Source organism: Giraffa tippelskirchi, chromosome 7 (assembly GCF_054371585.1).
Source record: "Giraffa tippelskirchi isolate mGirTip1 chromosome 7, T2T-mGirTip1v1.2.pri, whole genome shotgun sequence".
NCBI lineage: Eukaryota > Metazoa > Chordata > Mammalia > Artiodactyla > Giraffidae > Giraffa > Giraffa tippelskirchi.
Genome location: NC_137281.1, coordinates 99,374,939 through 99,402,215, shown reverse-complemented (window position 1 = coordinate 99,402,215; position 27,277 = coordinate 99,374,939). Strand labels below are relative to the sequence as shown.

Sequence of the window (27,277 nt, the reverse complement as noted above, 5' to 3'; positions counted from 1 at the left end):
CAACAAAATTTTCAGAAGTAGAAACAGTTTCAAACCTTCAAAGATTCTTTTAGTTTGGAACCTCCAGTTTAGTTAACTTCCTGAGATTTATATTTGGGTTTGGATTTATTTTATTTTACTTACTTTACAGGTGGTTAAGGGTTCTTCTTTCTCCATTTGCACCGGACTATATCCAACAGTCTCTCTTTCACAGAAAAGGTAGGTGTTTTGATCTTTGAGAAGGAAAGTATGCCAAGGATTTATCAGGATGTTCTTTGTTTTACTGAGTTGGAACTAGTAGTGGCTTTGCCTGAATGCTAGGCTTTTGTTTATAGTCTTGCTAAGATTTAAATAAGTTAGTTGTCTTCATCTGTAGATGCTAGTAGGCTTTGTGATTATAACAGAAAGCATAAAAAAAAATTTTGTTTTTAATTTCTTTCCATTTCAATTGACCTTCCATCTTTATTTTATATCTGTCTCTTAAAAATTTCTTACACCCTTGAATAAAGGTGTGATGGAGACAGTGCAGGCTCTTGTTAGTTTGATTCTTTAGGTCCCTCCTGCTTAGTCTAAGGAAAGGAAGCTACTCAACTTTGAGCAGTGTCCAAAGTATTGAGGCAGAAGTTCAGAATTCTTCACCTCTGTACTTTCCTTTTCTTTTCCTTTTCCTGGCACAATAAAAAGAGGAAGGCAGTTAGCCAAGGATCCGAAACCCCAGAGGTAACTGATAAGCCAACTCCACTCTGGCCCATATATGTCATATCTCATACATCTGCCTCTTTTACTTGTGATTGTGGTACAAAAATATGACACTCTGTCTTCTGTCAAAGTGGCTGTGTTGGAACCTTTAGAGTAGTTTTAAATTCTTAAGTCAAAATTCAGCAGTTCAGCAGGCTTTAGTTGAGGGTTGTCTCTTGGTTTTCTGTTGGGTTTCACTTTGTTCTTTGATATTCCAGGTGTTAATGAAGAAAGCTGCTTCTCTTTCCTTCGCTTTATTGATGTATCTCCAGCTGAAATGGCAAACCTCATGCTTCAGGGACTTTTAGCCAGGTGAGAAGTTTGTTCATTGTTTGATGAGAGAACAGTTGAGAATAAATAGGGGCAAATGTTGAATACTGTGAAATTAAATATTTAGTATTATATGATCTTACAGAGCCTCTCATTCTTTTTGTATTAAGAATTAGAGTTTTATAAGGAAATCATTTCTTTTGAAAATTTAATAATTGTACAATGCTTCATGCTATACCTTAAATAAAAACTGTTTAGGTTCTTCTCCCAAATGCTACCAGAAGGTCTTCAAATCTTAATTTCTAGGTGGAAATTTGCTTTTATTTGTTTCTTCAGAGCAAACGATGGCTGATGATTCCTTTACTTAGTAGGGATTGTAGCATAGCCTGCCTTATGCATTCTGGGAAACTTAGTTCTCTGTTCTTATTCTTTGGAATAATGGCTTTTACTTAATTTATTGATTTGTATTATATTTGTAGTAAAAAATAATGACCTCATTAGGAGAGGCTTATCTCCTTTATAAGAGGATGTTATGAGAAGTTTTGTGATAAGAGTTGAATATTCCTTAACACTAAGAGGAGCTTTACGGAGGATTTTCGTTTTCATAGTAGCAAACCCAATTCATGCCAAAGATAGAATTTATAGAACAAAAGTATGAAGCGACTTTGTTTGAAAGAACTGTGTCTAAAATGCCCAAGATTGACAGAAGAGACAGTTAATGAGAGACAAGGTTCCTCGCTGCTATGAACTACCCTCAAACCTCCATGGAGCACTGAATAAGCATGTCTGCTGTGGTTTGTTTCAGATGGTTAGCTCTTTTCCTGTCTCTGAAAGCCTCCTACAGGCTCCATCAGCTGCGCTCCTGGGGAGAGCCGGAAGGGGAGAGCCAGGAGAAATATCTGAGAAACAAGGATTTCCTTCTTGGGGTTAATTTTCCACTCTCCTTTCCCAACCTTTCCAGCTGCCCTTTGTTAAAGGTAAGCAATTATTTCAGCGTCAGTTATCTGTGTAGTACTCCCTTCCCTTTTCTTTCAATCAATAAAAGTAATAAAGTAAAAGATGACCTGAGGCAGCCAAAAAGTTCCCAGAGGAGAGCTGCGTATTGTTACAACTTATTATATATAACTTAATAAACATTTTATGTGTGTGTACAATATATGTGTATTTATATTTTAATATATATTTTATTCATAACTTTACTGGTAAGTACACATATTTTAAATGTTCAACTCTTTGAATTTACACTTGTGTATGCATTTGTGTTAACAACTACCTAGATTAAGGTATAGAATATTTCCAGCACCCAGAAGTCTCTCTCATACTTCTTCCCATTTGAAACCTCAAATTCAGAACAGACCACCAAGAAAAAGATATTCTTTTTTAATGCTGTGAAGTGGTCCATTGTCTGTTTCTAATCACAGTTTATTAGTCTAATGCTGATGGATATTTAGGTTGGTTCCAGTTTGGGGCTATTATGAATAAAAGTGCTGTACATATTCTTGTACATGTCTTTTGATGAATGCAAGCACAAATTTCTTTGGCGTTTATATCCAGGAGTGGGATTGCTGTATCATCACACATATATATGTTTAGATTTAGTACCCATTGCCAATGAGGGTGAAAGAGGAAAGTGGAAAAACTGGCTTAAAACTCAACATTCAAAAAACTAGGATCATGGCCTCCATCACTTCGTGGCAAATGAGTGGAGGCGGTGACAAATTTTATTTTCTTAGGCTCCAAAATCACTGTGGATGATGATTGCAGCCATGAAATTAAAACATTTGCTCCTTGGAAAGAAAGCTGTGACAAACCTAGACAGTGTATTAAAAAGCAAAGATGTCACTTTGCTGGCAAATGTTCTTATAGTCAGAGCTATTTTCCAGTAGTCTTGTGAGAGTTGGACCATAAAGAAGGCTGAGCACCAAAGAACTGATGCTTTTGAAATATGGTGCTGGAGAAGATTCTTGAATCCCTTGGATTGCAAGGAGATCAAACCAGTCGTTCCTAAAGGAAATCATCTCTGAATATTCGTTGGAAGGACTGATGTTAAAGCTGAAGCTCCAATTCTTTGAACACCTGATGCAACGAGCTGATTTATTGGAAAAGACCCTGATGCTGGGAAAGATTGAAGGCAAAAGGAGAAGAGGGTGGCAGATGATGAGATGGATGGAAAGCATCATCTACTCAGTGGACATGAATTTGAGCAAACTCAAGAAGATAGTGAAGGACAGGAAAGCCTGACGTACTGAAGTCCATGGGGTTGCAAAGAGCCAGACACGACTTAGCGACTGAACAATAATCCATTGCCAGATATTTTTCCAAAATGGTATTACAAAGTTAAACTCCCACCAACAGTATGAGAGATTTACTGTTCATCTTCCTTGCCTACGCCTGGTATTGTCAGTTCATTTTTTAGGAATTTGTGATTTTCAGTTTCATCTCCATGGAAAATAATGATGTGGAACACTTTTTCATATAATTGTTCACCTTTATATAGTAGGTAAGGGGGAAAGTGATAGGTGCAGATTCAGATCATGTGGGACCTTATAAGTTAATGCTAAGGATCTGTATGAAATGGATAACGCTGGAGAATTTTGAGAAGCGATTTGTATGTTTATATTTTATAGTTCTTTAACTAGATTAAAAGTTTAAAAAAGGTAGAAATTTTCTTTGTGTCCTCTAGAAAATGTAAGGGGTCATCAGTCACACAGGCAACTGCTACAGAATGTAGGATGTTCTTTGGCTGCATCTAGTATTTGCCCCCGTCCACTGAAGAACCCGTGTGGTTTCTTTTTCTTCTGTTTCCCAGTTTCTTTCTCAGGTGTTGCTCCATGATCAGTAATGCAGAAGGAGAAGAGAACTGGGTTCCAATTCTGTTTGGAATAATAAAAGGTGACTTCCTTCTAGTGAATACTGCTATGTTTGGTAGACAGTTGCTTAACCTCTTATAGACTGATTTCCTTACATTTGATACTGTGTATTGCTACAGATACAATTTTTTTTACTAGTTTTATTTTTGATACAGAAAGCACCATTGCCCCTGAGAGTTTGCTGTGCCCTATTACGTCAATGCTTCAATCTTACCTAACACTGAAAGACATGCATCAGTTATTTGTAGTCTTCTGCTTTCTGAAAATAGAGTAGTGTGTTCAGAACACCTGTTCCATGCTGTCCTTCAGTCAGTTAATTTCTTGAGAAATTTAGATGTGGGCAGCATGCTTTATGTGAAGTTGGTTTTTCCAAAGTTAGATTCACTTCCATTTCTTCTTCTTTACTTTTATTTCATGTTGTAGGTAGACATTTGCTTTTGTAGTGGGTTAGCATGTAGAACCGAGTTACTGAGGCACAGTTAGCTGAAAGCTAATCGTGGATGTGTAGAGATGCTGTTCTGCTTTTGCTCTCATCATTCTTATCTCCAACATACATATGTTGAAATATCAACCAGGCAGTGTATCTTGCCAGAGTTGGTTGATATATCTTTTCTAAGAAATACTTGCTTTCAACTAAGTAGAATGATCTTTGTATGATATCTAGCCTTAAAGGTTAGACTGGGTTCTGATTGAAGAGTCATTTTGTTGAAGCTCCATGTGTAACAGTTAATAAAGCCCATTATAACTGTGGCTTTTTCAGTCCGGCCATGACTCACAAGAATATTTTATACTACCTTTAGTTATGTAAGAATCAAGACTAGGTGAATAGAATCACCATGTAGAAAGATTCTGGATCATTCTGTGTAATAGTAAGGAAAGAAACTGACATTTTGGGACTAAGGAAGGGTCTTACTTTCTGAATGTGAAAGAGACCACCAGAAATTACTCATAGAGCAGTAGGCATATTTCATTGCAGAGTTACTCTGACATATAGTTTATGATCAACTACTACTGATGATTGTTTTAGTATATTTTGGCATGTACCTGTTATATTCATCCTATTCAAAAATCAGATAAATAAAGTTAAGTAATTTTGAAAAAATCCCAAAAAACCTGATTCAAACCTGAGCAGATAGTTTATTATGGAAACTCTCCCCCAAGAGTGGCTTTGTTAGAATATGCCTCTCACCACTGTCATGCTGTTTCTCACACTGATTTCTCCAAACCAAGTTTTTCTTATTCAAGAAACATTTTTTTAGAGAACATGACATTGCCTGTTTTGTAAGAAGAGTAGAGAAGGAAATTTTGAATACTTAATTCTTTAAAACAGATTTCCAAAGTTTGTTAGTTAAGAGTATAGAGTAAAAGCTAAAGCTTAAGATGCATGATATTTTAGCATACATGCATATATGAAAAACACACTTCCTCTAATCCTGCCAATGTACGGTTTTTTACAAAAAATGAGTCTTTTTTTGGGGTGGGGGGAAGGTAACTTGTCAAGTATGGACAACAGTGGTGAGACTTAAGTGTAATAATTATCTGTCTTGATAATGTTTGGATTTGTTGATAAGGTCTTGGATTCTTTCTGTTTATTTGTGGCTGCATCAGGTCTTAGTTGTCATATGTGGGATCTATCGTTGTGGTGCATGGACTTCTCTCTAGTTGTGTCACGAGGGCTTAGTTGCCCCACAGCATGTGGGATCTTAGTTCCCCGACCAGGGATCAAGCCTGTGTCCCCTACATTGAAAGGTGGATTCTTAACCACCACCAGGGAAGTCCCCTGTCTTGAATTCTTTTTGTTTGTTGTTTGTGTGTGATAAATTCATCATGTGTGTGCTTTGTGGCTTTTCCTGACATGACTTGTTTGTTGTCATTGAGATCTACAAAAAAATTCCGGTATTATTAATACAATTTACAGATCCTCTGAAAGATCCCTTTGCTTACACAGGGATGCTACTACTTTGGAATCCGAGAGAAAAATTTTATTTTCACAGGAAGCAAACTTATAACTGTGCTTACTAGTTTCAGCATATGTCCTGAAAATATGACTTAAAACGTATTTGCTGTCATTCCTATGGTGAATTAGAACTTCAGGAAGGACAAGCAAAGTCTTGAAAGATTAGAAAAAGACTGACATATAATTGTGGGTCATTAAAGCTTGAGAGGGCAGGAAGTAACCTAGTCAATGATTAGAGAGTTAAAATTTTTTTCTAATGATGTTAATTAATAACCATTTGAATTCATGAATCTAAGAAGGAGCTAAGTTGATTCTGATAATATGACTGTTTGCTTTCCATTGGTAGATAACAGGCCCAGGTGATTAGAAAAACAGGAAGAAATAATAGGTATAATATATTAAAAATTTTAGCCTTTCCCTTGTTGCCTTGGCTATCCTAGAGATATTAACATACATATAGGAAAGTGCACAAGTCGTGTGACATTGTTTTGTCTGCTCATTCTAGTCCTTCTATGTGATAGTATCTCACTGTGGCTTTAAATTACATTTCCCTTGTGAATAATGATATTGAATACCTTTTCTGATGCTCATTGGCCATTTGGATAACCTCCTTTGTGAAATGCGTCTTCAAGACACTTGCTTATTTTTCTGCTGTTCTACCTGTTACTTACTTTTTCACTCTCAGTACTGTCTTCTGTTGAATTTTAGCATTTTTTGTCTTGTGAAAGAAATCTTTGTCTTTATTGAGGTCATGAAGATTATTGTGTTTTTCTCCAGAAATTTTTTTGATTTACCATTCAAATCTACAAGAAACTGGGTTTTTAGTGTATGTTATGGGTTGTCATTTCTTTTTACTTATAGATATCCATATCCATTTGACCCAACTTCTTTTGTTGAAAAGACCATCCTTGTTGCACTACAGCTTCACTTTTGTCAAACAGGTGGCTGTATATGTGTAGGCCTATTTCTCGTCGTGTTCTGTTCTGTTAGTCCATTAGTCTATCCTTGACCAGTACCAGTTATCTTAATAATTCTAGCTCCATGATAAGGCTTGAAACCGGTAGCACAGGTCCTCTGTCTTTGTTTTTCTTCAGTATTGCCTTTACTATTCTTGGTCCTTTGCATTTTCATGTAAATTTAGAATCAGCTCATCTGCCTTAGTTTAAACTCTTTCCAGCAATACTACTAGCCTCATGTGTCTTGATTATGCCCCCCTGTTATTAAAACATTTTTATCCATTTTGCCAGTATCTGTGTATTATTTAATTTAAAATGTATACAAATAACATATTAATATTATTTACATTGTGAAGCTTGCTGTAATTTCTCTGGAGACCACTGACCTAGACAGTGAAAGAAGCCTAACTGAGTAAGAAATGTTAATAGAGGAGAGAACTGTTTACAGGAAGAAAGTACTCCCTTTTTTTGTTCCCCACGCACTCTTCACCCTTTCTCTCCTACTGTTTTCACTTGCTTGATCCCAAGGGCCAATGAGATTGAGCTTTCGAATGGGTCCATTATTTGTATGTGTATCAGAAGAGCTTGTTGACTGAAAGAATCTCCAGGGGTGGAATGTGATCTTGGCTTAAGGTTGGGTTTTTCTCATGCTCCTTCAGAGTAGCCTTCCCCCAGTGGCTCCTACAAAGAGAAAGGACTGTAGTCAGTGTGGTTTCTGAACTTGCCACGCATCAGTGCCTGTTGTGGGCAAGGTGTGTTAACAATCATAGTCTCTATTTTCTAGTTTGAAAAATCATTCATGCATATGGTAAAAAGACATGCACAAAATTGAAAGGACTTTAGAAATAAAAAATGAGTCAAGATCAGCGTTGAAGACATAATTACACTGCCAAAATAATAGTAGGTGACTAGTGGTAAAGTTCAGGATGGAAGATCACTTTAGGTTAAAACAGACAAAAATAATCTTTTATAGAAATGGTATTGTTTAAAATTGGATCTTGAGTGGTAAGGACCTGGATAGGAGGAAGAATATTCCAAGTTAAAGATTTGAGCCAAAATAAAGAGCAGTGGTGAGAAAAAAGGCTGGATAAGTCACCTTTCTTCCCAAGAAATCTTTGAATGCCAGTCTAGTAGGATGTAGATGTTAAACCAGGAGTTTCAACCTTTTTTGGTTCACCTTCTCCAGTAGATGCTACAGTTCTAATCCTTGGGGGATAAAGTTTTGGTGGCTACTATCAAGCTTTGGGAAGGAATAATCTGGTGGTTGGTTTTAGGAAGGCTGTGAAATCGCTCGTCATTACAGCTCATCAGTGGAGATCTCTGCCATTGCTATTTGATGACTAATCTTAAGATTATGACAACAGGAAATATTGGACATGGGGATCTGTGATAAGGAGAGTATTAAACTAAAATTCCAGGAGAACACTTACGAGTGAGATTAGGAGCTCTTTGATGTTATGAGTGCAGGTAGAATAGAGAAGGCCCAGGTGCAGGGATTTACAGGGAGAGAGATTCTGGTTAGGAAGTGGGTAATGGAGTATGACAATCAAAAAGAATAGGAAGACCTTTCAGGAGAGACGGTTGGGTAAAGCTGAGGTTTGTAAGAGAAAGGAGACTCAGATTTGAAGATGAAAAAGGAAGAAGGCAGTTAAAAGGGAAATCAAACATACAAGAAAGATGATTGATAAAGGATGCAAAAGTGATTAACTGTCCCTTTTACATGGTAGAGAACCAGTGTTCAGGTAGGCGCTCTTTAATTAATAGAAAGCTACTTCTCAAACACAAAGAATATTTTACAAGATCCAGAAAGACTGAAACCAAGCTGAACATTAAAAAAAAAAATGCTATTAAATAATTCTGCCATTTTTGGTGGACTTACCTGTTGGTCCAGTGGTTATGACTCCATCTTCCAATGGAGGGGGTGAATCCCTGGTTGGAGAACTAAGATCCACATGCCAAGTGGCGTGACCAAAGAAAAATCCCTCAATTCTGTCTTTTTTTTTTTTTTTTAATTTATTTGGTTGTGCCAAGTCATAGTTGCCGCACTCAGGATCTTTGATCTTTGTTGCAGGTGTGGGATCCTTAGCTGCAGCATGTGAACTTTTTGCTGTGGCATGTAGGATCTAATTCCATGACCAGAGATTGAACTCAGGCCCCCTGCATTGTGAGCTCAGAGTCTTAGCCACTGGACCACGAAGATGTTTTTTTTTCCCTTTGGAATTTTGTATGTTTTCTTATCTGAGGGAATGTCCTCCAACTTAAAATTAGAAGTATAATCTTCCTCTCTATTTAAAATAAAATTTTCTGGAGAGTTCTAACTTTCCTTGGAGGTTGGGAAATATGGGTGGCATTGGTAACTTGTTTGTTCATGCATTGAGTTTATTGCACATTGGTTGTTTTTGCCATGCATTTGAACTGAGATCTAGAGGCATTTCTTGGGAATAAGAAATATACCAGCAGAAAGAAGCTAATTTTTAGACATCTCAGAGAGTAATTGCAAAAAGGGTGTCAGTTGTGGCTATTACCCCTGTAGTATTAATAGTTATCTATACCTATAAAACAAATTACCCCAAAACCTAGCAGCATAAAACAGTGAACATTTTTAATATCTCATAGTTTCTGTTGGTCATAAACTTGGGAGAAGCTTAGGTAGGTGGTTCCGACTCAGAAAATCTTATGAAGTTGCAGTCAGAATATCAGCTAGGGTTGCAGTTACCTGAAAGATTGACTGGAGCCATAGTACCAGCTTATGTATATGCCTGGTATTTTGGTGCCCACTTTGGTTGGAGGACTCAGTTCCTTGAAATGTGGACTTCTCCATGGGGCTGCTTGAGTGTCCTCATGACATGGCAGCTGGCTTCCCCCAGAGTGAGTGATTCAGGAGAGAGAGTACGGAGGAGCCTCAGTGCCTTTTATATTAGTTACTTCATTACCAAGTTTGTTTTGGTATTCTCTGTTGTGAGATTTTGGCTTAGGCGATAGATGAGTTCTGACTGTGATACCATGAAAGTTCTTAAATTGGAAGTGATGCTGGCATCATCACTCCCTGCTCTCCATGTTACCTGTCTGTTCACAGTTTTGTTAGCCACAGCAAATGTCAGCTGGGGAAACCATTAATACAATATAATATATGCCATTTATCTTCAGCCAGAATTCATTGCTCATAAGCCCTAACTCTTTGTGAACAATTTTTTTTCATTGCAGGCTCTGTTCTTTTATCTTTCATTTTCATTTGATTTGCCTACTTAGTTCTGATTATGTAACTTCGATTATTTGGAAACATAATGCTGTAGAGATGCTATTTCTCCAGCTCCATTGTTTTGCTTTTGCTTTCTTTTGTGATACTATGAAGTAGAGTGGCCTTGTTTTATATGCATAGTAAATGCAAATTTGTTTCAGTGTTTTGATGGGGAAACATGAATCCTGATTCCATGTTCAAAATCAGTCTTTAAAGTTGGGGATTATTCTCAAGCAAACAAACCTGAGAGAAGAGACAAAGGGAAATGCTAAAATCAAAAGTGAGTGCCAGGATACTTTATCTTATACTATTCAAATAATAACTTTTTTATAATTTTTATTTTTGGCTGTACTGGGTCTTCATTGCTGTGCAGACTTTTCTCTAGTTGCAGAGAGTGGGGACTGCTCTCTAGTTGAGGTGCATAGACTTCTTATCGCAGTGGCTTCTCTTGTTGCAGAGCTCTAGGACGTCTGGACTTAAGTAGTTGTGGCTTCTAGGCTCTGGTGCACAGGCTTAGTAGCACCATGGCATGTGGGATCCTCCCGGATCAGGGGTCAAACCCCTGTCTCCTGTATTAGCAGGCAGACTTTCCACCACTGAGCCACCAAGGAAGCCCTCAAATAATAATTCTGAATCAAATTCCTTTGGAGCTATCAGATTAACTTTGAATTAATTTTTTTCATATTCACTTTTATCCTCTTATTGCAGAAAACCGTTTATTTTGTTCTCTTCTGTGCCTTCATGTATTTTATGTTATAAATAGTAGTAGGTATTGTTCCAGCAGCCTGTCTCCATACAGTGTCCTATCATCAGATCAAGGTGAACACTTTTTTCTTATTCCTCTGAGGAGGAAGTTAATGAATGTTGACTTACCTACATGTTGTCCTCTTTTTCTCGGTAGTCTATCTTTAAATCACATATTACCTAAGTTATAGTCAGGAGTCTAATCCAATCCTCCCATCTTTCTTGCCACTCGTGGATGTGAATGAATCTTAACAGTGGGAAGCTCTTTTTTCCCCACCGAGTATACCTGTAAAACTCTTCTTACCCGGCAGTGAATGGTAAATTTGAATCCTGTGTTACAGAGTTCGAAGAAGTACCATTCTCATAATACTGGCTTTGGGGGGTATACAAAAACATCAAGAAACTAAAACTAGGCTAAGGACACAGATCAGATGACACTTTAGGAGTATTTTGAACAAAGTTAGGGCCTTTTAAAATCTCTTACTGGATGTAAGTGCTTTCCTGATTGTCCTTTTCTTGTGATGCTTGTGATACAGAAGCCACTAACCCTCATTGTTCTCTACCCTGCTTTACTGGTGATGAGTTCAAGCAGGAATAGTGTTCAGTTCACAACTTGTGAATTCATTCTTATATACCTCCCTCCCCAGTGTGGGCTCTCACCAGAGCTCCTTTCTTGTACAGTTTTGCAAGGGTTAGAGTGCAAGTCTCACACACATGAATCTTTTTTTTTTTCTTTTTAATCTTATTTTGCTTTGAAGACTAAAGATGAAAACCAGAATATATAGGAAATATACCATTGAGCCATCTTTCGGGGAGGCAGAACAGATTTTATACTATATCCAGTTAAATAATATGTTAAAAATGGTAATTGGCAGAAAGGGTACAGTGTTGATTTCATTTCCTATCCCAATCTCTGTGAAACTGTTGTCATGGTAATGGTCTGCTTAGGTATTATATGAGTTAACCGCCTCACTACAACTCTAGTGAGCCAGCTAACTCATAGAAATTGAGGGCATTTCAGATTTTGCAGTTTAAAATATACAAAAGGATCTAAACATAAAGAGTTGTTTTGGAAAAAGTGATGTGTTTTTTTTTAAGTTTTAAACACTGTACTCTCTTAAATGGTTAGAGAGCTTTGAATGGCTATTGATGAAGAATCTCCCAAACAGGGAGTTTCCAAAAACTCCTCTGCTAGATGTTAATTTGCAACTGCAGTATCTATATCATCATTTCCTGAAATCATGAGAGCTGCCAGCACCCCTTGTGGAAAGCTCTGGAAAACCATTGTTTTCAGAGTTTTTCTGTATTTCCGTCTGTGAAAATAGAATCCATGTAATCTTAGCAATTGGTCTGTAAACACTATGCCCTTTCATTTTAAGTGAGACAATTTCTCTATATTTGAGTTTGATGTGTTCTTTAAGAGCAAAAGCAGAAAATTAATTTCTAAGTAATGAAGACCTAACGTTAGCATAAGTACTCTTTTTAATTCTAAATAAGACATGGAAAACAAAATATGGCCCCTTGTTAAGTGGGCAGGTCTGTATCTGAGGGGATAACAGTGTGTTCTCTGCTACACTGTGGCAAGAAATATGCCGCTGTGGGGCCTATCATACTGCTTTGTGATTTTCACTTGAGACTTGCATGATGCCAGAAGACTCTTAACGAAGCCTGCCTTCACTTGTGTGCATATTGTGGTGCTGGCAGCAAGACACACAATTGCCAGTGCCTACAGAGTAATAAGATAGTCCAGGACATGAGGAAGGGACAACAGAAGAGCAAACCCTGTGACTACTTTATTACCAAGTCACATCTCTCATTGTGTGGCATTCTTTTTTTCTAATCTGTTTTAGGCCAAAATAGACTAAAAAAGTAATAAACCTTTTTTTCTGTACCACCCACCCGCCCGTATCCCACACAGTAGTGCCTAAGCTGTCCTTTATGTTCTTCTGTATTAAACACTAAATTTTTCTGTATCTAGCAGTACCTAGCCCTTCATGTCATTGTGTGAAGGAAATGAGGCAGTATGGTACCAAGGACCACCTGTACTAGGGAAGATGTAGTAAAACCAATATTAAGAGAAAATAATCTAGAAAAGTATAGATGAGTGAAATGTACTAGGAGTAGTCAGGGTTTCTCAAAAGCTAAGGCTTATGTATGTTGAACATTTTAAACTAGTGAATTATTTTTTAAATCTGGGATCAGCTGCAGATCACCTTGATTTAGTGACTCCAAATGAGAATCCCATCTTAACCTAGCTGAGATAAGACAAATGAACACATCCTAATTTAGGAATGACCACCCCAGAAATAAAATTATCATTAGACTTTTTTCCAGAAAGGTATCACAAGCAAAATAGTATGTTTAAAAGACTCCCTATAGTGACTGTTGTATCCCTTTATATTAATAGGTACAATGTTGAAGAGAAAATAATTGAAGGAAATAGTCATTCTTTTCATCTCTTACCTGTTGGATTTTGCCATTTAAGAATACTGAAAACAAGGTTGACTTTAAGAGATTCTTGACTGAGATACTGTTTAGATACTGGTCTTTAAAAGTTAGTAAAGAATTCAGTCTTTAGGCCCGCCACTGCTGCCGTCTCAGCCACTTGGGTGGTGGTGGACACTGCAGCTAGCAGCCTTGAAATACTACACATGAGCTTGTGTCATCTTCACCCCCGGAGGGGCAAGAACTGTTACTAATAGTCAGAAGTGAACTTCCAAAAAAACAAGAAAATTGGCTATATATATGTGTGTGTGTCTGTATATATATATTCTTTTTTTTTTAACCTTCAACTCTTGTGTCAACAATAGGGTTTTTGTTTTGTTTTGTAATTGATCCTAGCTTGTCAGTATTCAATATTGAAAGAACAGGGCGACTCCTGGTCTATTTATCTTCATAATGATCCTCAGGCATTTGGATGATAATGGAGATAAATATGTAGAAAGGTGGTTAACCTCAGTGCAGATGCTAGCCAACATAAAGAGAATATAAATATTATTGAAAAATGATATCAGAAGATTAACATTATTTCCTGGTTAATGATTGGACCTCAACATCTGGAGAAAATTACCAAACCTGTCAAAGCTACCTGAGTCCAGCATTGTAATAAAGGGTTGTAAAGACTTCCGAACTGTGTGATTAGAAATCACTAAAGGCATCCCAACCCTGCAGGAAGCAGTTAAAGCCTTTCAGTTTGTTCATGACTGTTACTTAGAAGATGCTGATTGCTTCTTTAAAGTAGATTATGATGCACCTGTCTTACTAGACACTTGAGATGGCGTCTTTCAAACTGTGATCCTGAAGAACCCATGTACTTTAGGAGAAGATACTTACAAAGAGGCTTTGAGGAGATTTGGTACTGGACACTTGGTACTGGAATTATAACTGTTATTCTCCTGTAGTGGGTCCTGGTTACTGTTCTTCTTGCAATTTTTTTTATTCATTCATATGGTTATTTGTTATAGTTATTTGTATACTAACTTGCCTTGAGAAACCAGTAAGACAGATAAATGAAATAATCAAGAATGAAGATCAAAAGATAAGATGTCTAACATTGAACTGAAGAAAGAGCTGCATCTACAATATACAGTACTCTAATCCCACTGACTGATTCTTTGTATGTGAACATTGCATACTTAAAAATCTTTCATATGAATGACTGCAAACTGAAGCGTTAACATGAGCTTTAAGTCTCTTAAAATGAATTCATACAGTAATGTAAGTAAAGTATTTAATTTTTTAAATGGTAGTTAGAGAAGCTAAAGAGATACTGTTTCTTGTTCCTGACCACTTGTATTGATGTCTCCAAATAAATAGAACATCTAACCTTGCTAGAACTATACAGCATTGTTAGTACACTCATGTAATACTAAACTCATCTGCCTAAAAGAATTTGGGAGGAAATATTGTTGGTCATCGTTTTTAACTCAAAATATGGGTTTGTATCGACAGTTTAACAATGAACAAATTTTCCCCTGAGATACACAAAATGTTGTTTTGTCTAATGAAAAATTTGCTGTAACTGTTTATAATAAACAGTATTCACTTCCAGAAAAAGGTAGAATTAGAGATGACATTTACTTAAAGTACATTGATAAAAGCACATTTTGAAATTAGCATGAACCTTGACTGTGACTTTTTTTCAGTTTTGCTTACATTAAACAGTTGTCAATAGCACTAATTTGCATCTTTGTTTTGTAGTCTCTGGTTTTCAGCAGCCACTGTAAAGCAGTGAGTGGCTACTCAGACCAGGTCATCCATCAGCGGAGATCAGCTACCTCCTCGCTTCGTTGCTGCCTGCTCACTGAGCTGCCATCTTTTTTGTGTGTGGCCAGTCCACGAGTAAGTGCCGCAGTAGAGAAGCAATAAAATAGGTGGTGTTTAAAGAAAGAAACCAGTTTTCAGGGGATCCATGTCTTAATGAGAATGCTCAGTATTTAGAAAGAGGATGTGTGATCCTAGCTTTCCTAAGACAGTATCCCTCACTTTGAATTGTGTTGGTTTGAGAACCGTTGTATGGCAGCTAGAAGTGTCTTCTTTCTCTGATGTTGTGTCTGTGCAGTTCCTCTTATTTAGTCCGGGATTCTAAACTACCATGGGAGCAGGCCATCTGTCAGATGGATTACCACCCAGTAGCAGGGACAGGGACAGTGGAATATTTGAAAAGGAGAGGGAGCCATTTGTCACCTGTGTTGAGGTTTTTGAAGGTTTTTCAGAGACTGGGGCCGGATTGGGAAGGAGATTTGATCTGGCCTTATCGCCTTGGTATAGACTCCATATAACAAAGGGAAACCTAACACTCCAGCATCAAGAAACTTCTTAGCTTTCTTCAAAAGCCCTGCCTGGACTATCCTTCACAAGTATGTTCCCTCTGAAAAGTGACTGTTGTGCCATATCTTCCATTCAGTAGTTGTAGTCTTACTTGTAGATTGGGAGTAATTTCTATTGTGGCTTCAACTTTAAACAGCTCTTAGATCCTTCCTAATACCCTGTTTATCAAAACAGGGCCCTCTGGTGATAGCTGACAGTGTCACTGCAAAGGCTGTCCCGGAACACTGCGGCTGTTTACTTTGCTTACATCTTCCACTCTTTTATGTCTTTCTGATCAGAGCCAGGCAGAAGCTCTCTTACAACCACAAAGAAGTCTGTGTTTTTATCTTGTTTTCTCCACTTATACTAGCAAGACTACTGTTTTCACAGTTCCATTCAAAGAAGGTGAAGACTTTAAATCTTCTTTGTGATGTTTCTCTACCACTGTTTATAAAAGCTTACATCCTTACTTTATTAAGTTATCAAAGGTCAGAATCTGGCATAGGGTCCAAAGAAAGATGACAGGTAGAAATGAGATGATAGTACTGAGGCCCGTTGATTCCTACCTGCCTGAATTTCTTTGCTGATCCTGTGCTACACAAACGTGATTCTCTTTCCATGATCAACTTTGTTTGATTTATATTGATTACCCAGAAAGTATTTGTGTTTTGTATGTACCCACTTCTTCCAAAGCATTCTTGGTATTTGAAGCTTAAATTGATGTAGGGAAAAGCACTTTTCCTGGGCAACATTTAAAGCCAAGTGCTTCCATAGAAAGCAGCCTTCAGGCTTCATAGTTGTGTAGTTGTTTCCTTTTTTATTCTTCTAATCTGTAATGTATACAGAGAGACCTAGAAGAGGAAGTCTGGATTTTTGAGAGAGGGTTGTAAGGACATTTTTACTTCTCATATTCCCCATGTTTTATGGCGCCAATAAAGTGTGAACTGTCCTGGACTGTAATTGCATTTATGGACATAAAATTTTTCATTTATACCACTTGGAGCTCTGTAGCCAACCACTCTGAAGAATAACCCCACTTTCCTGACATATTTACACATAAAAATTCCCACTGTTATACTTAATTATTGTTTCTGAGGAGCCTGAAGTCTGAACTATCATGTCTGGTACTGATATTTCCCTAAAAAGCAATAGTAACTTGAAGAAGACTATAATCGTGTAAAGGTGTAGGGGCAAGCAGGAAGCAAGAGAAAGCTTTTCTCATCTGGCTGAAGGGTTCCTCTCCAGCACCCTTTCCTTTTCAGCCCCTCTCCCCATACTTGTTTGTAGAGTTTCTTCAGTAGCTTGTGCTAAATCTGAAATGGGAGTAATCACCCCATAATTACAAGGACGGGAAGAAAAGTTTTTAACATGTCTGAATGTTTTATACACGTCTTCAGGTCAGGCCTGGGATGTAAAATATCATGAAATATTTTAATTATATTGATTTCTAACCTATCTGATTTCCTTTGAAGCCTCAACCCTGGCCTTGAGTTAAGACAAATTAATTTCCATGGCACATGCTGTGAAAACTTAAGAGTCAGTTCAGGAAGAACTGTGTCACTAAGGAAGGAATTATCATTAGCTGAGGAAATCGTTCTGCAAGGTTAATAAACTAAGACCCTGGGAATTCATCATACCAAAAAACTAAAGCGCTTGGAGCGGTCACGCTTCTTAAAGCTAGAGCAGGAATCTACATGTCCTCAGGAAGGACGCGCTGAATGCTTGAGGAGGCAGCCCCTAAAGATACTAGAGTTTAGGAAGTTAATGAAGCAAGCAACAGGGGTCAGCTCATGTGAGACGAAAGGGAGTGTGCATTTCCATTTGTGGGGAGGCAGGAATGGTATGTCATACTTCATCTCCTCTGCTTCTGAGCAGTCGGGAAGGCTGCTTGGGGTGGGCAGAATGAGTGGAGGTTGGCTGTTTAGGATAGAGCTGACTTGGAAGGCATGATTTAAGTAGAAATGGCCGTGTTACCTCCTTTTGGACCTTGTGGATTCACTGCTTACGTACTTAAAGCATGACATTCTGTGATTCTGTATATATCTTGATTCAGGGCTCCTGCCAAGTAAGGTTAACAAAACATTAAAAAATATTTCACTATGAGCTGTGCCTTCAAAAACTCCTAGTTTTTAATCCTAAATTTGGAAGGCTATCAGCAAAATGAAATTGGAAAATAGGCGAACGTTTATAACTAGAAAAAGTTGTTTTATTTTTAAACTGTAAAAGAGTGTCTAGAATTGAGTCCAGACAGGAAAAACATTCTTTCCTGTGTCACTGTTTTTGCCTTGTTCCTTCATGATTTTCTAGCTTTTGATTTTTCATCTCAAGAACATGGGCCCAAAGTTTTTATATAATTCCATTGTATGTTCTGCTTTTCTTAAAATAGCAAGGGAGAAGGGGGAGGAAGGAAAGGATTGGGAGTTTGGGATTAGCAGATGCAAATTATTTTATGCATAGGATGGGTAAACAGCAAGGGCCAACTGTATAGCACAGGAACTGTATCCAATATCCTGTGATAAACCGTAATGGAAAAGAATATATATACACGTATAACTGAGTCACTTTGCTATACAGCAGAAATTAATACAACATTGTAAATCAACTGTACTTCAGTAAAATTTAAAGAAAATTAAAGCGGTCATCTTTGAGTGTAAAATTTTTAATCATCTGCCTTGTGTTTTCAGTCTTTATTTGCCTATTCTCAACTTTCAGTGGGAAAAAATGAATAACTTGAAAGCAAGAGAACAAACTCTTTTTGGAGTGGGTAAATGTGATATGAGATTACTAAAACCTGTTCTTAGCACTATCTAGGTAAATTGATTTATGCCTGTGCCTTTCTAGGTTTTGGGAGCTTCCCTGGTAGCTCAGCTGGTAAAGAATGCGCCTGCAATGTGGGAGACCTGGGTTCGATCCCTGGGTTGGGAAGATCCCTTGGAGAAGGGAATGGCTACCCACTCCAGTATTCTGACCTGGAGAATTCCATGGACTGTATAGTCCATGGGATTGCAAAGAGTTGGACCCAACTGAGTGACTTTCACTTCACACTTCTAGGTTTTGGAGTGTGGGGTCCCATCTGGCTACTCACTGTAGTTTTGCATCTGGACCATAGATGGCACTGCTTTCTAGCAAACTCAGTTTAGCTTCATCTGCAAGCCAGAGTAGTGTACTCTTTGGTTATTGGTAAATGATGTTCTTTCTCCAGTTTTGGTATCCTCTGGTTTCCACCAGGGCTTCCCTGATGGGTCAGATGGTAAAGAATCTGCCTGCAATGCGAGAGACCTGGGTTTGATCCCTGGGTCGGGAAGATCCCCTGGAGAAGGGCATGGCAGCCCACTCTAGTATTTTTGCCTGGAGAATCTCATGGACAGAGGAGCCTGGTGGGCTACGATCCATAGGGTCACAAAAAGTCGGACACGACTGAACGACTAACACTAGTACAACTAGTTTCCAGCAGAGTTAGCGGCCCCATAGTTAGCTATCTGTTTGTTCATCTGCTCCAAGGCAGGATTTCTCAACGTTTGGCTTTGTTGTTGTTCAGTTGCTAAGTTGTGACTCTTTGCAACCCCATAAACTGCAGCATGCCAAGCTTCCCTGTCCTTTACCATCTCCTGGAGTTTGCTCAAATGCATGTCCATTGAGTCAGTGAATGCCATCCAACCATTTTGTCTTCCGTCGCCCCCTTCTCCTCCTGCCATGAACACTATGAGATGCTTGGGTGTGTGTCAAAAACCTAGAACTAGTGACTCCTCCCTTAGACCTGGATCAGAATCAGCACATTAGATAAGCTCCCAAGAAGGGTCTTCTGACAATCATTGCCCAATATTGATGAGCATAAAAATAGAAAAGTTAGTAGCAAGGTAGATTTTTGTAAATGTCTAACTTCTAAAAAATAATAGAAACAATAAGACTTTATAACTAGGTACAGTACTTTATGTTCTGATCTCTCCCATCTCTTTGCCCTTGTTCCTTCTAGCCACATTCTTCCTATCCCTTGGTCTAGCTCCATGACTCTTCTGAGCAATTTTCTGCTAATAATGAGACTTTAGCCTTTTTATCAACCTGGGCTTACACATAATCAAAACCTCCAAATTTTAACAAAAGGTAACCTCAGATTCCTTAACAGATGATTCACAGACAATTGAGTGCATAGTTGCTTATTAGAGTGGAAATAGACTCAGGTCATTAAAAAAGAATTAAAGTTGAAGTTTTTAAATTGACAGACTTCTTTTCTGTTGGGGGTCAGCATTTGAATGTAGGTGCATCTTGTGGTAAGATAAAAATTTGTGCAAAGCCTCTGCCCTAGCCCAGAAATGAACTCACTACTCTCTGGAAACTGCTTTCTCCCTTCCCTACCACCTAGTGCTCCCCACAGCTTATATCCTGAAAGAAAGAGTCTCTTATCTTCCATTGGGTTTGTCAGTCAGCAGCCTGGTCAGGGAAGAGGAAAAAGAAATGTTGATAAACTTGGGGCGTTGCGCCACAGATGCATTGAAGACAGCTTCCGATGCACCAGGAGGATACTCTTCAGTTCTTTAATGATGGCTGTCTCACACTCCCTTTGTGGTCTCACCACACTGTGTATGGCTTATAGAACTTTGCCAAAAGCACTGTCTGGCAGTGAAGGGAGATGGCAGAGTGACTCTCTCTATATGATAGAGTTACTCCTGACCTGGTATCCCAGTTATCTGCAAACTCCAGCAGTCTCTGGATCCTTAGTTTGTTGCAAGTTCATGTTATGGAGATTGGCCTTTTACCTGGGGAAGCTCACTAAAGCAGTTATTAAGTTTGTCAGAGCAGGGAAGTTAAAACCACTACCTAAGAATTATCCACGTAAGTCTGATTTCAAAGTCAAAGTTCCCAGAGGGCTTAGTGCGTGTGGAAAATGTGAAAGAACCATCTCACATGAATCTTTCCCTGCAGGTCACCGCAGTGCCATTGGATTCTTACTGCAATGACCGAAGTGCAGAATATGAGCGGCGAGTGCTGAAGGAAGGAGGGAGTCTGGCAGCCAAGCAGTGTTTGTTGAATGGGGCCCCTGAACTGGCAGCAGACTGGCTGAATCGACGGTCCCAGTTTTTTCCAGAACCAGCTGGAGGACTGTGGAGCATTAGGCCTCAGAATGGCTGGTCTTTCATCAGAATTCCAGGTGAGTCCTCCTTTCTCCTGACGTATGTTCATGGCTTTGGCAAGGGAAGAACCAGCATGTTAACTTCATGCAGTGGTTTCAAATATTTGGAATTCAGAATTCTTGGTGTTTCTATTTCCTCTTTTACCCTTAGTGACTATAGGTAAGAATACTTAAGTAATTTATGACTTGACTGGAAAGAGAAATCTATTTTAGATTTCTGCCTAAATACTCTCTTTTGACAAGAGAAAGGAATACCACTCTTTAGTGGCCGGGAGCCGGGTTGGGGCGGGGATGGGGCTGCGGTGCAGGGAGTGTAGGAAAATAAACTTGGTAAGAAAGGCTTTAGGTCGAATGAGTACAGTTGTCTTGTGCCCTTGCCAGTGGAATGAATGAGAATGTCGTCACTCACAGAAAGCCTAGTTTAAGTAGCATAAACAGTGTCCTGCACGAAGCTCTCGAGATCTGAATGATAACCAGAAGAAAAACAGTGTTTTGTGCCAAAATGCTAGCAGATTCCCAGACCTCCTAGGGTCAAGGTTGAGGGTTGAAAGGAAACTAGGTTTTCATCTTTGCTTTAGTGAGACTACTTTTAAGGAAACTGAATACAGGGTTCATAGGCTTATGTTCTTTGTTACACCTGCTGGCACACTGAAGTAGTAGCTTAAAGCTACCACGTTTGTTTCAGTTGTCCAACTTCTCTGCCACTTTGATTGTGTTCATCTTACAGGCATATGAAGGAAGTAAACTAGAGTTAAGGGTTCAAAAGAGAGGTTCTGCTGTTTCTAATAGGTAACTGGGTTCTAGGCTTTAAGGCTGAGAACCTTTCCATTTAATGTTTCCATTAACATTCCGTTTAATGTTAACTTCGTCAAGTGTTGCGGGACTTTGGGTCAACCTGTTAGTTGCTTTGGGGGTGCTTTGAACTGGAAGATACCATTTTGTGTATACAAGAGCAATATTTATATGACTTCATATCTGACTTAAATTAGATGAAAGCAGTGGGTGCAGGTCTGTTGTTGGAAAATAAGGGGAAGCTCAGGTGTAAAGCAGGCCTGGATGGTAGTAGGAATAGAGGACTAGAATCCAGCAGGTTTGGAAACCACAGAGTCCCAGGCAGAAGATGGGCACAGGTGTTGAAAGAAACAAGATAACACCTTATTTCTTCTTTCTCCCTTCTTCATTCTGACTCCCAAGTTCCCAGTACACAAGGAGAAGGCTTATTGCTGGCGCTGTGGGAATCTCTTGTGGCTTTTCCTGTTCTTTGAAAGAAAAATGGACCTTGTTTAAATAGCAGGAAGTGTCTGAGTTCTTTTCGCATCGATAAAAAGCACCAGCCTCACTGGCTGTTTACTGTGAGAACCAACCAGCTCCTCACTGACCCCATTGTGCTTAGTAGACTGGCTGGGCAGGGCAGTGGGGGGTGGAGGGGGTCACTGGAACCTGTATTTTATCTCTCTTTCCTCTATACTTTTACATTTTCTGTTTCTCTGGGAAGAGTTGGTTTCATTATATTCCTTGCAAGACTGATCAAAAATCTCCTGGATTTCACACCTTGAATGTGTCTCTGTGTTTCACCAAGAGAAGTATGTACGGTCCCTTCAAAAGTCTCCTCTCTTTGGAAAAAGGAGATTGTCTTTTATCTGTTACCCTAATTTTACTGCCGTTGGATACATTCATTTTGTCGGTGACCCAACCCTTGTGTCTAAGTGAAAATACTATAAGATTGCATTGCAGGATTGTAGGAAGGATTGCAAGATGGTAGTGTAGGTCTGTTCATTTCACCATTTTTTGAGCTTCTGTTTTAAAGAAGGGTCTGGGCCCAGGTTTGACTTGGCGGAATCAGCCTAATTTCTTGGGAATTGTGCTCTTCTTAACTCTAAGCCCTGCTTAGCTACAGGTGGTGCTCTTGTCCAGGGCAACTTTGGTAGCTCCTGAAAATTGGGTAATGGATGTCAGGCCCAGAAGGCACTGATGTGTGCCATGGAAGAAAACATTTTTCTGCTTAACTGTTTTAAGGATGTTGCTGGTCACTTTCTTCTTAGATCTTTTCCTTCAGGCAAGTCCAAAGAAATCAGTCCATCCACTTCCATCTCCCCCGCTTAAGCAGTAACAAGCTAACAATAGGTACAGCTTCTTGCTTCTTTTAGGTTCATCAGAGTTCTCTTCTTCTAAGTGTATGTACATCTTCATCTTTGAGTTTTCCTAATCCTAGCATCGGTGCGTTCTGCTTAGCAAAGTAAAGTAAATGTGAGAAGCAAGAATGTGTGAAAATCATCGAATCGTGATTTTGAGATGAATTGAAACTTCTCAAAATTCACATACAAGACAGATTTGTATATGCTTAAATATTTGTCTTGAGGGAGTATATGCGAGTGGAAAGAGGAGATAAGCAAGCTGCAGAAATCTGATGCTCTTAGCTTGCCCGCTCTTACTCAGTGACTGAAAAATATATGGGTTTCTTTTTTTCCCCCTTCCTGTGCTTTTAATGAGAAACAAGGAAACTTATTGTCTGAAGCTGATTGGTACCTCTGTGGGGAATGTTTAGGAGCTATCAAAATTGAGGGACCCCAGGGAACCCAATTAAAAGAGAAGGGTGATTGTGACAAGGAGAAACCCTTGGAGTTGTTATGAAAGCATTGCCTGCCTGATCAGACTGGGAATTTATACAGGCCTCCTTGTCTGGTGCCAGCAAGAGGGCTTAGCAGTCGGTTCTGTCCCAGCTGCAGTCATTTGATTGTGTTGATCAGGAGACCAACAAAAAGGAGAGCATTTCAATAATCTAAACAGGACCAAACAAAGAGACTGAACAAAGGTGTGTGCCACAGCGTCAGGGAGTGGGGGTAGGGAGAGAAATGTGGCCTGGCAATGTTCCGAAGGTGGGAAAAGGCAGGCTGTAGTGCAGAGGAGTAAACATCCAGGACCTGTGGCTTTGTAGGAAAAACAGAGTGGCTGATGATTTGTTGTGATGCTGTCAGCACATCCGTTCTCATTCAGTTTATACAATCAGTTGTGCACTTGGCAGATAGTGGCGAGAACAGAGAAATGACCATTGAAAACTTTTGGATTGCTCTCAACAGTCAGCTTCTGTAGTTCAGAGGAAAAAAACCATAGGTTCAAACCTAGAAACTAAAAGTAGACACTATGTTTTTCTTAACAGTTTTCTTGTTTTAGTTTTAGTAGTTGTGTATGTGATATTTCTAGCCTTTCTGTCTCCCTTCTTATGTCCCACAACCACCTCCAAATATACTCTTACCTCTCTCATCCCCCTAAGTTTCATCTCTTCCCCTCCTAATATCAGCAATTGTTCAGGGCATGTTTATGGACCAGTCTGCAAACAGGAAACTCTACTTCCTGAAATGTGATGGGAGTTGAATGATACTGAATGGATAAGATGAAAATTTCTGAGTTAAGTGTTCTCTAAAGATCTCTGGCTGAAATGCCTTTTTTCTTTTTTTTTTTTTTTAATGGGAGGAGGAAGGAGAAAGGCACAAATTAGTGAGTGAGAGCAGCTTCCATTTCACAGAAACCCAGAGTCTTTCTGAAAAAGCCCTAGTGCCTTTATTAAATTACAGCTTAGGATAATGATATTTACCAGCCATCCTATTTGAAATCATCCGAAAGAGAGTGTTTTTTATTTTTTTGTTTTGTTTATTAGTGTATTTCTTGGTGTTTAAGTGTCTTTAGGGGCAGGTAAGAGCTTTATTTTCTTGGGCTCCAAAATCACTGCAGATGGTGACTGCAGCCATGAGATTAAAAGAAACTTGCTCCTTGGAAGAAAAGCTATGACCAACCTAGACAGCGTATTAAAGAGCAGAGACATTACTTTGCCGACAAAGGTCCATCTAGTCAAAGCTATGGTTTTTCCATTAGTCACATATGGATATGAGAGTTGGACCATAAAGAAAGCTGAGTGATGAAGAATTGATGCTTTTAAACTGTGGTGTTGGAAAAGACTCTTGAGAGTCCCTTGGACTGCAGAGAGATCAAACCAGTCAATCCTAAAGGAAATCAGTCCTGAATATTCATTGGAAGGACTGATACTGAAGCTGAAGCTCCAATACTTTGGCCACCTGATGCGAAGAGCCAACTCATTGGAAAAGACCCTGATGCTGGGATAGATTGAAGGCAGGAGGAGAAGGGGATGACAGAGGATGAAGTGGTTGGATGGCATCACCGACTCGATGGACATGAGTTTGAGCAAGCTCTGGGAGTTGATAATGGACAGGGCAGCCTGACGTGCTGCAGTCCATGGGGTTGCAAAGAGTCAGACATGACTGAATTGAACTGAACTGAAGAACAGCCCTTGTGTCTCTATATTCTCATGCCTTCAGGAGGTAAACCTTAATTTAGCCATAGAACTAGCAGAAAGAGATACCTAGAGATAGGTTGAACAAAGGAAAAACAGATTTCTCAGGTCACTTACAGCAGGTATGGCATGGATGTTACTCTTAGATGTCCACATGACCTACTGTCTCTTGAATAAGAATGTGGAACAGGGAAATTTTCAGGTATCTTAGCTGCTTAGCAAATGTCTTATTGTCCTGTCAGTTGGGAAGGGACCTCCCTCCCCCCTTCAGGATGTTTCTTCCCAGAGCACTACTGGATATGATTTAAAAGCACTTTGCATTCTTCTCTAGAGTACTTTCCTGCTCTTCTGATGGACAAGCATCCTGGTTGTAGTAATTTTGGCTGCATACAGCTCTGCAGTGAGTGATTTTGCTGCTTCAATTAAATACAATTTTCCACTTCCCCCTTTTCTTCTCCCTAGGCAAGGAGAGCCTCATCACTGACAGTGGAAAGCTGTATGCCCTTGATGTCCTGCTGACTCGGCTCAAGTCTCAAGGACATAGGGTCCTTATCTACTCCCAGATGACCAGGATGATAGACCTGCTGGAGGTAGGAGAAAGAATTGTGGGGACTAGGACACTTTGGCATTTAACTTGCAAGAATCAGATGTGTATGACTAACGTCAGTGCTGCTTAATGGAAACACCAAACTTGTCTTCATGCTTTTACCATCTGTAAAGACAGAAGAAGCAACTCCTGGTGGAGATGAAAGTGTGTAAAGGACTTCTTCCTCCTTTATAGCAATGAAATAGAATCCCCTCTTCCCTCCCTTTACTAGGGAAGACATTCCCTAATTTTCAAGTAGATCAGAGCCTAGGAATTTCTTGAAAAGTCCTCTGAAATTCCATATGGAAAACAAGATTTGGAATTAGTTCTGTATTAGAGAGCAGCTGTTCTACCTGAGTTAGTGTAGTAGTTCTCAACCTGATGACATTTTGCAGTCTTCTGGGAGAGCTTTAACAAATATTAATGTCTGGTCCCATCCTCAGAGATTCTTATATAAAAAGTTGGGAACAAAGCCTAGGCATTGGGATATTTAAAAGCTCCCAGAGTGCTTCTAATATATAACCAAAGTTGGCAACCATTGGATTATAGTGAGAGATATAGCTCTGTCTTATTTTGCAGGACAGATTTTGTTTCTTTTGTTACCTCTGGGTTGACATTTGCTCTGCTTTCTTGTTGCTGAAGTGGGGGCGTATTATTTGAGGGAGAGAAAGTCATGGACACGTAAACAGAGGAGTGAAAATGAGGATAATAATCACAGACCACTAGAGTAAGTCTTTAGCGCAAAAAAGTTGGAAAATCATCCGTCAAGAGACTAAAGCACCTGGATGTCAGTAGTGTATAAATATTCTCATGTTTTTTTCATGTGTTTTAACTATCTAAGGCTTTAAATTTTAACCCTGCTACTCCAGAGACTAGTTGGTAGTAAATAAGTAGAAACTGGACCATGATTATCCCTATCTAGAAATAAGAGAGTTAGAGATTCTATCAATACAGAAGGAAAGAAGGGTAGCAATAGGAAAAATTTAAGGTTCTTCAGAATCCAAGGCTGGCTCACTGAATTTTACAGTGAGTTTATCTGAATTCAGTGGCAGGCTCTTACATAAGCAGGCAACTTCTTTTAGCAAGAGACATAACAAATGATATTCAAGGTCAATTTAATCACTCAGTTTATGTTTAATAAAAATTATTTAGCCTCTAGAATGCTGTCATAGTAACTTGACAATGTTGTGATAGTTTCTGCTATACAACAAAATGAGTCAGTCATACATATGAATACATGCCCTCGCTTTTGGACTTTCTTCCTTGTAAAGTCACCACAGTGCTTTAAGTAGAGTTCAATAGCGTGTATGTGTCAATCGCAGTCTTCCAGTTCCTCCCACCCTCCTCCCTTTCCCCCTTGGCATCCATATATTTGTTCTGAAAGTCTGTGTCTGAATCCTTAATATTCTGCTCAAACTAAATGATGGCAAAACAATATGAGTAACTTTCCTTCAGTGGGACTTAGATAAACATTTAGATAAAATGTTCTTGCCTTTTCCTGAAGAGTCAGGAAAGTATAGATGAAGTAGTAATGTTTCACTAATTAGAATTATAGAAAAAAGCAATATGCTAAGGATTTTGTGAAGGAGTCGTGATCTTGTTTCCCCAAGGCTATATCAATATGTTATAAAGCCTTAAAAGCTGATTCACGTTAAAGGGAAGTTCCAGGAAAAAGAGAGTGCCACCAAAAAATAAG

The 27,277-nt window shown here is 38.9% G+C and overlaps 1 protein-coding gene across 3 annotated transcripts in view; it reads left to right on the top strand.

The window, feature by feature from the left end:
- Positions 1 to 27,277, top strand: part of INO80 (INO80 complex ATPase subunit) — a 122,739-nt gene that overhangs the window by 63,835 nt on the left and 31,627 nt on the right. For all 3 annotated transcript variants that reach the window (XM_081507654.1, XM_081507655.1, XM_081507657.1), the window contains exons 22-27: positions 131 to 198; positions 936 to 1,029; positions 1,793 to 1,964; positions 14,953 to 15,093; positions 20,482 to 20,707; positions 25,458 to 25,585. In XM_081507654.1, coding sequence (XP_081363780.1) covers positions 131 to 198; positions 936 to 1,029; positions 1,793 to 1,964; positions 14,953 to 15,093; positions 20,482 to 20,707; positions 25,458 to 25,585 — 829 coding nt within the window. The remainder of the gene's footprint in view (positions 1 to 130; positions 199 to 935; positions 1,030 to 1,792; positions 1,965 to 14,952; positions 15,094 to 20,481; positions 20,708 to 25,457; positions 25,586 to 27,277) is intronic.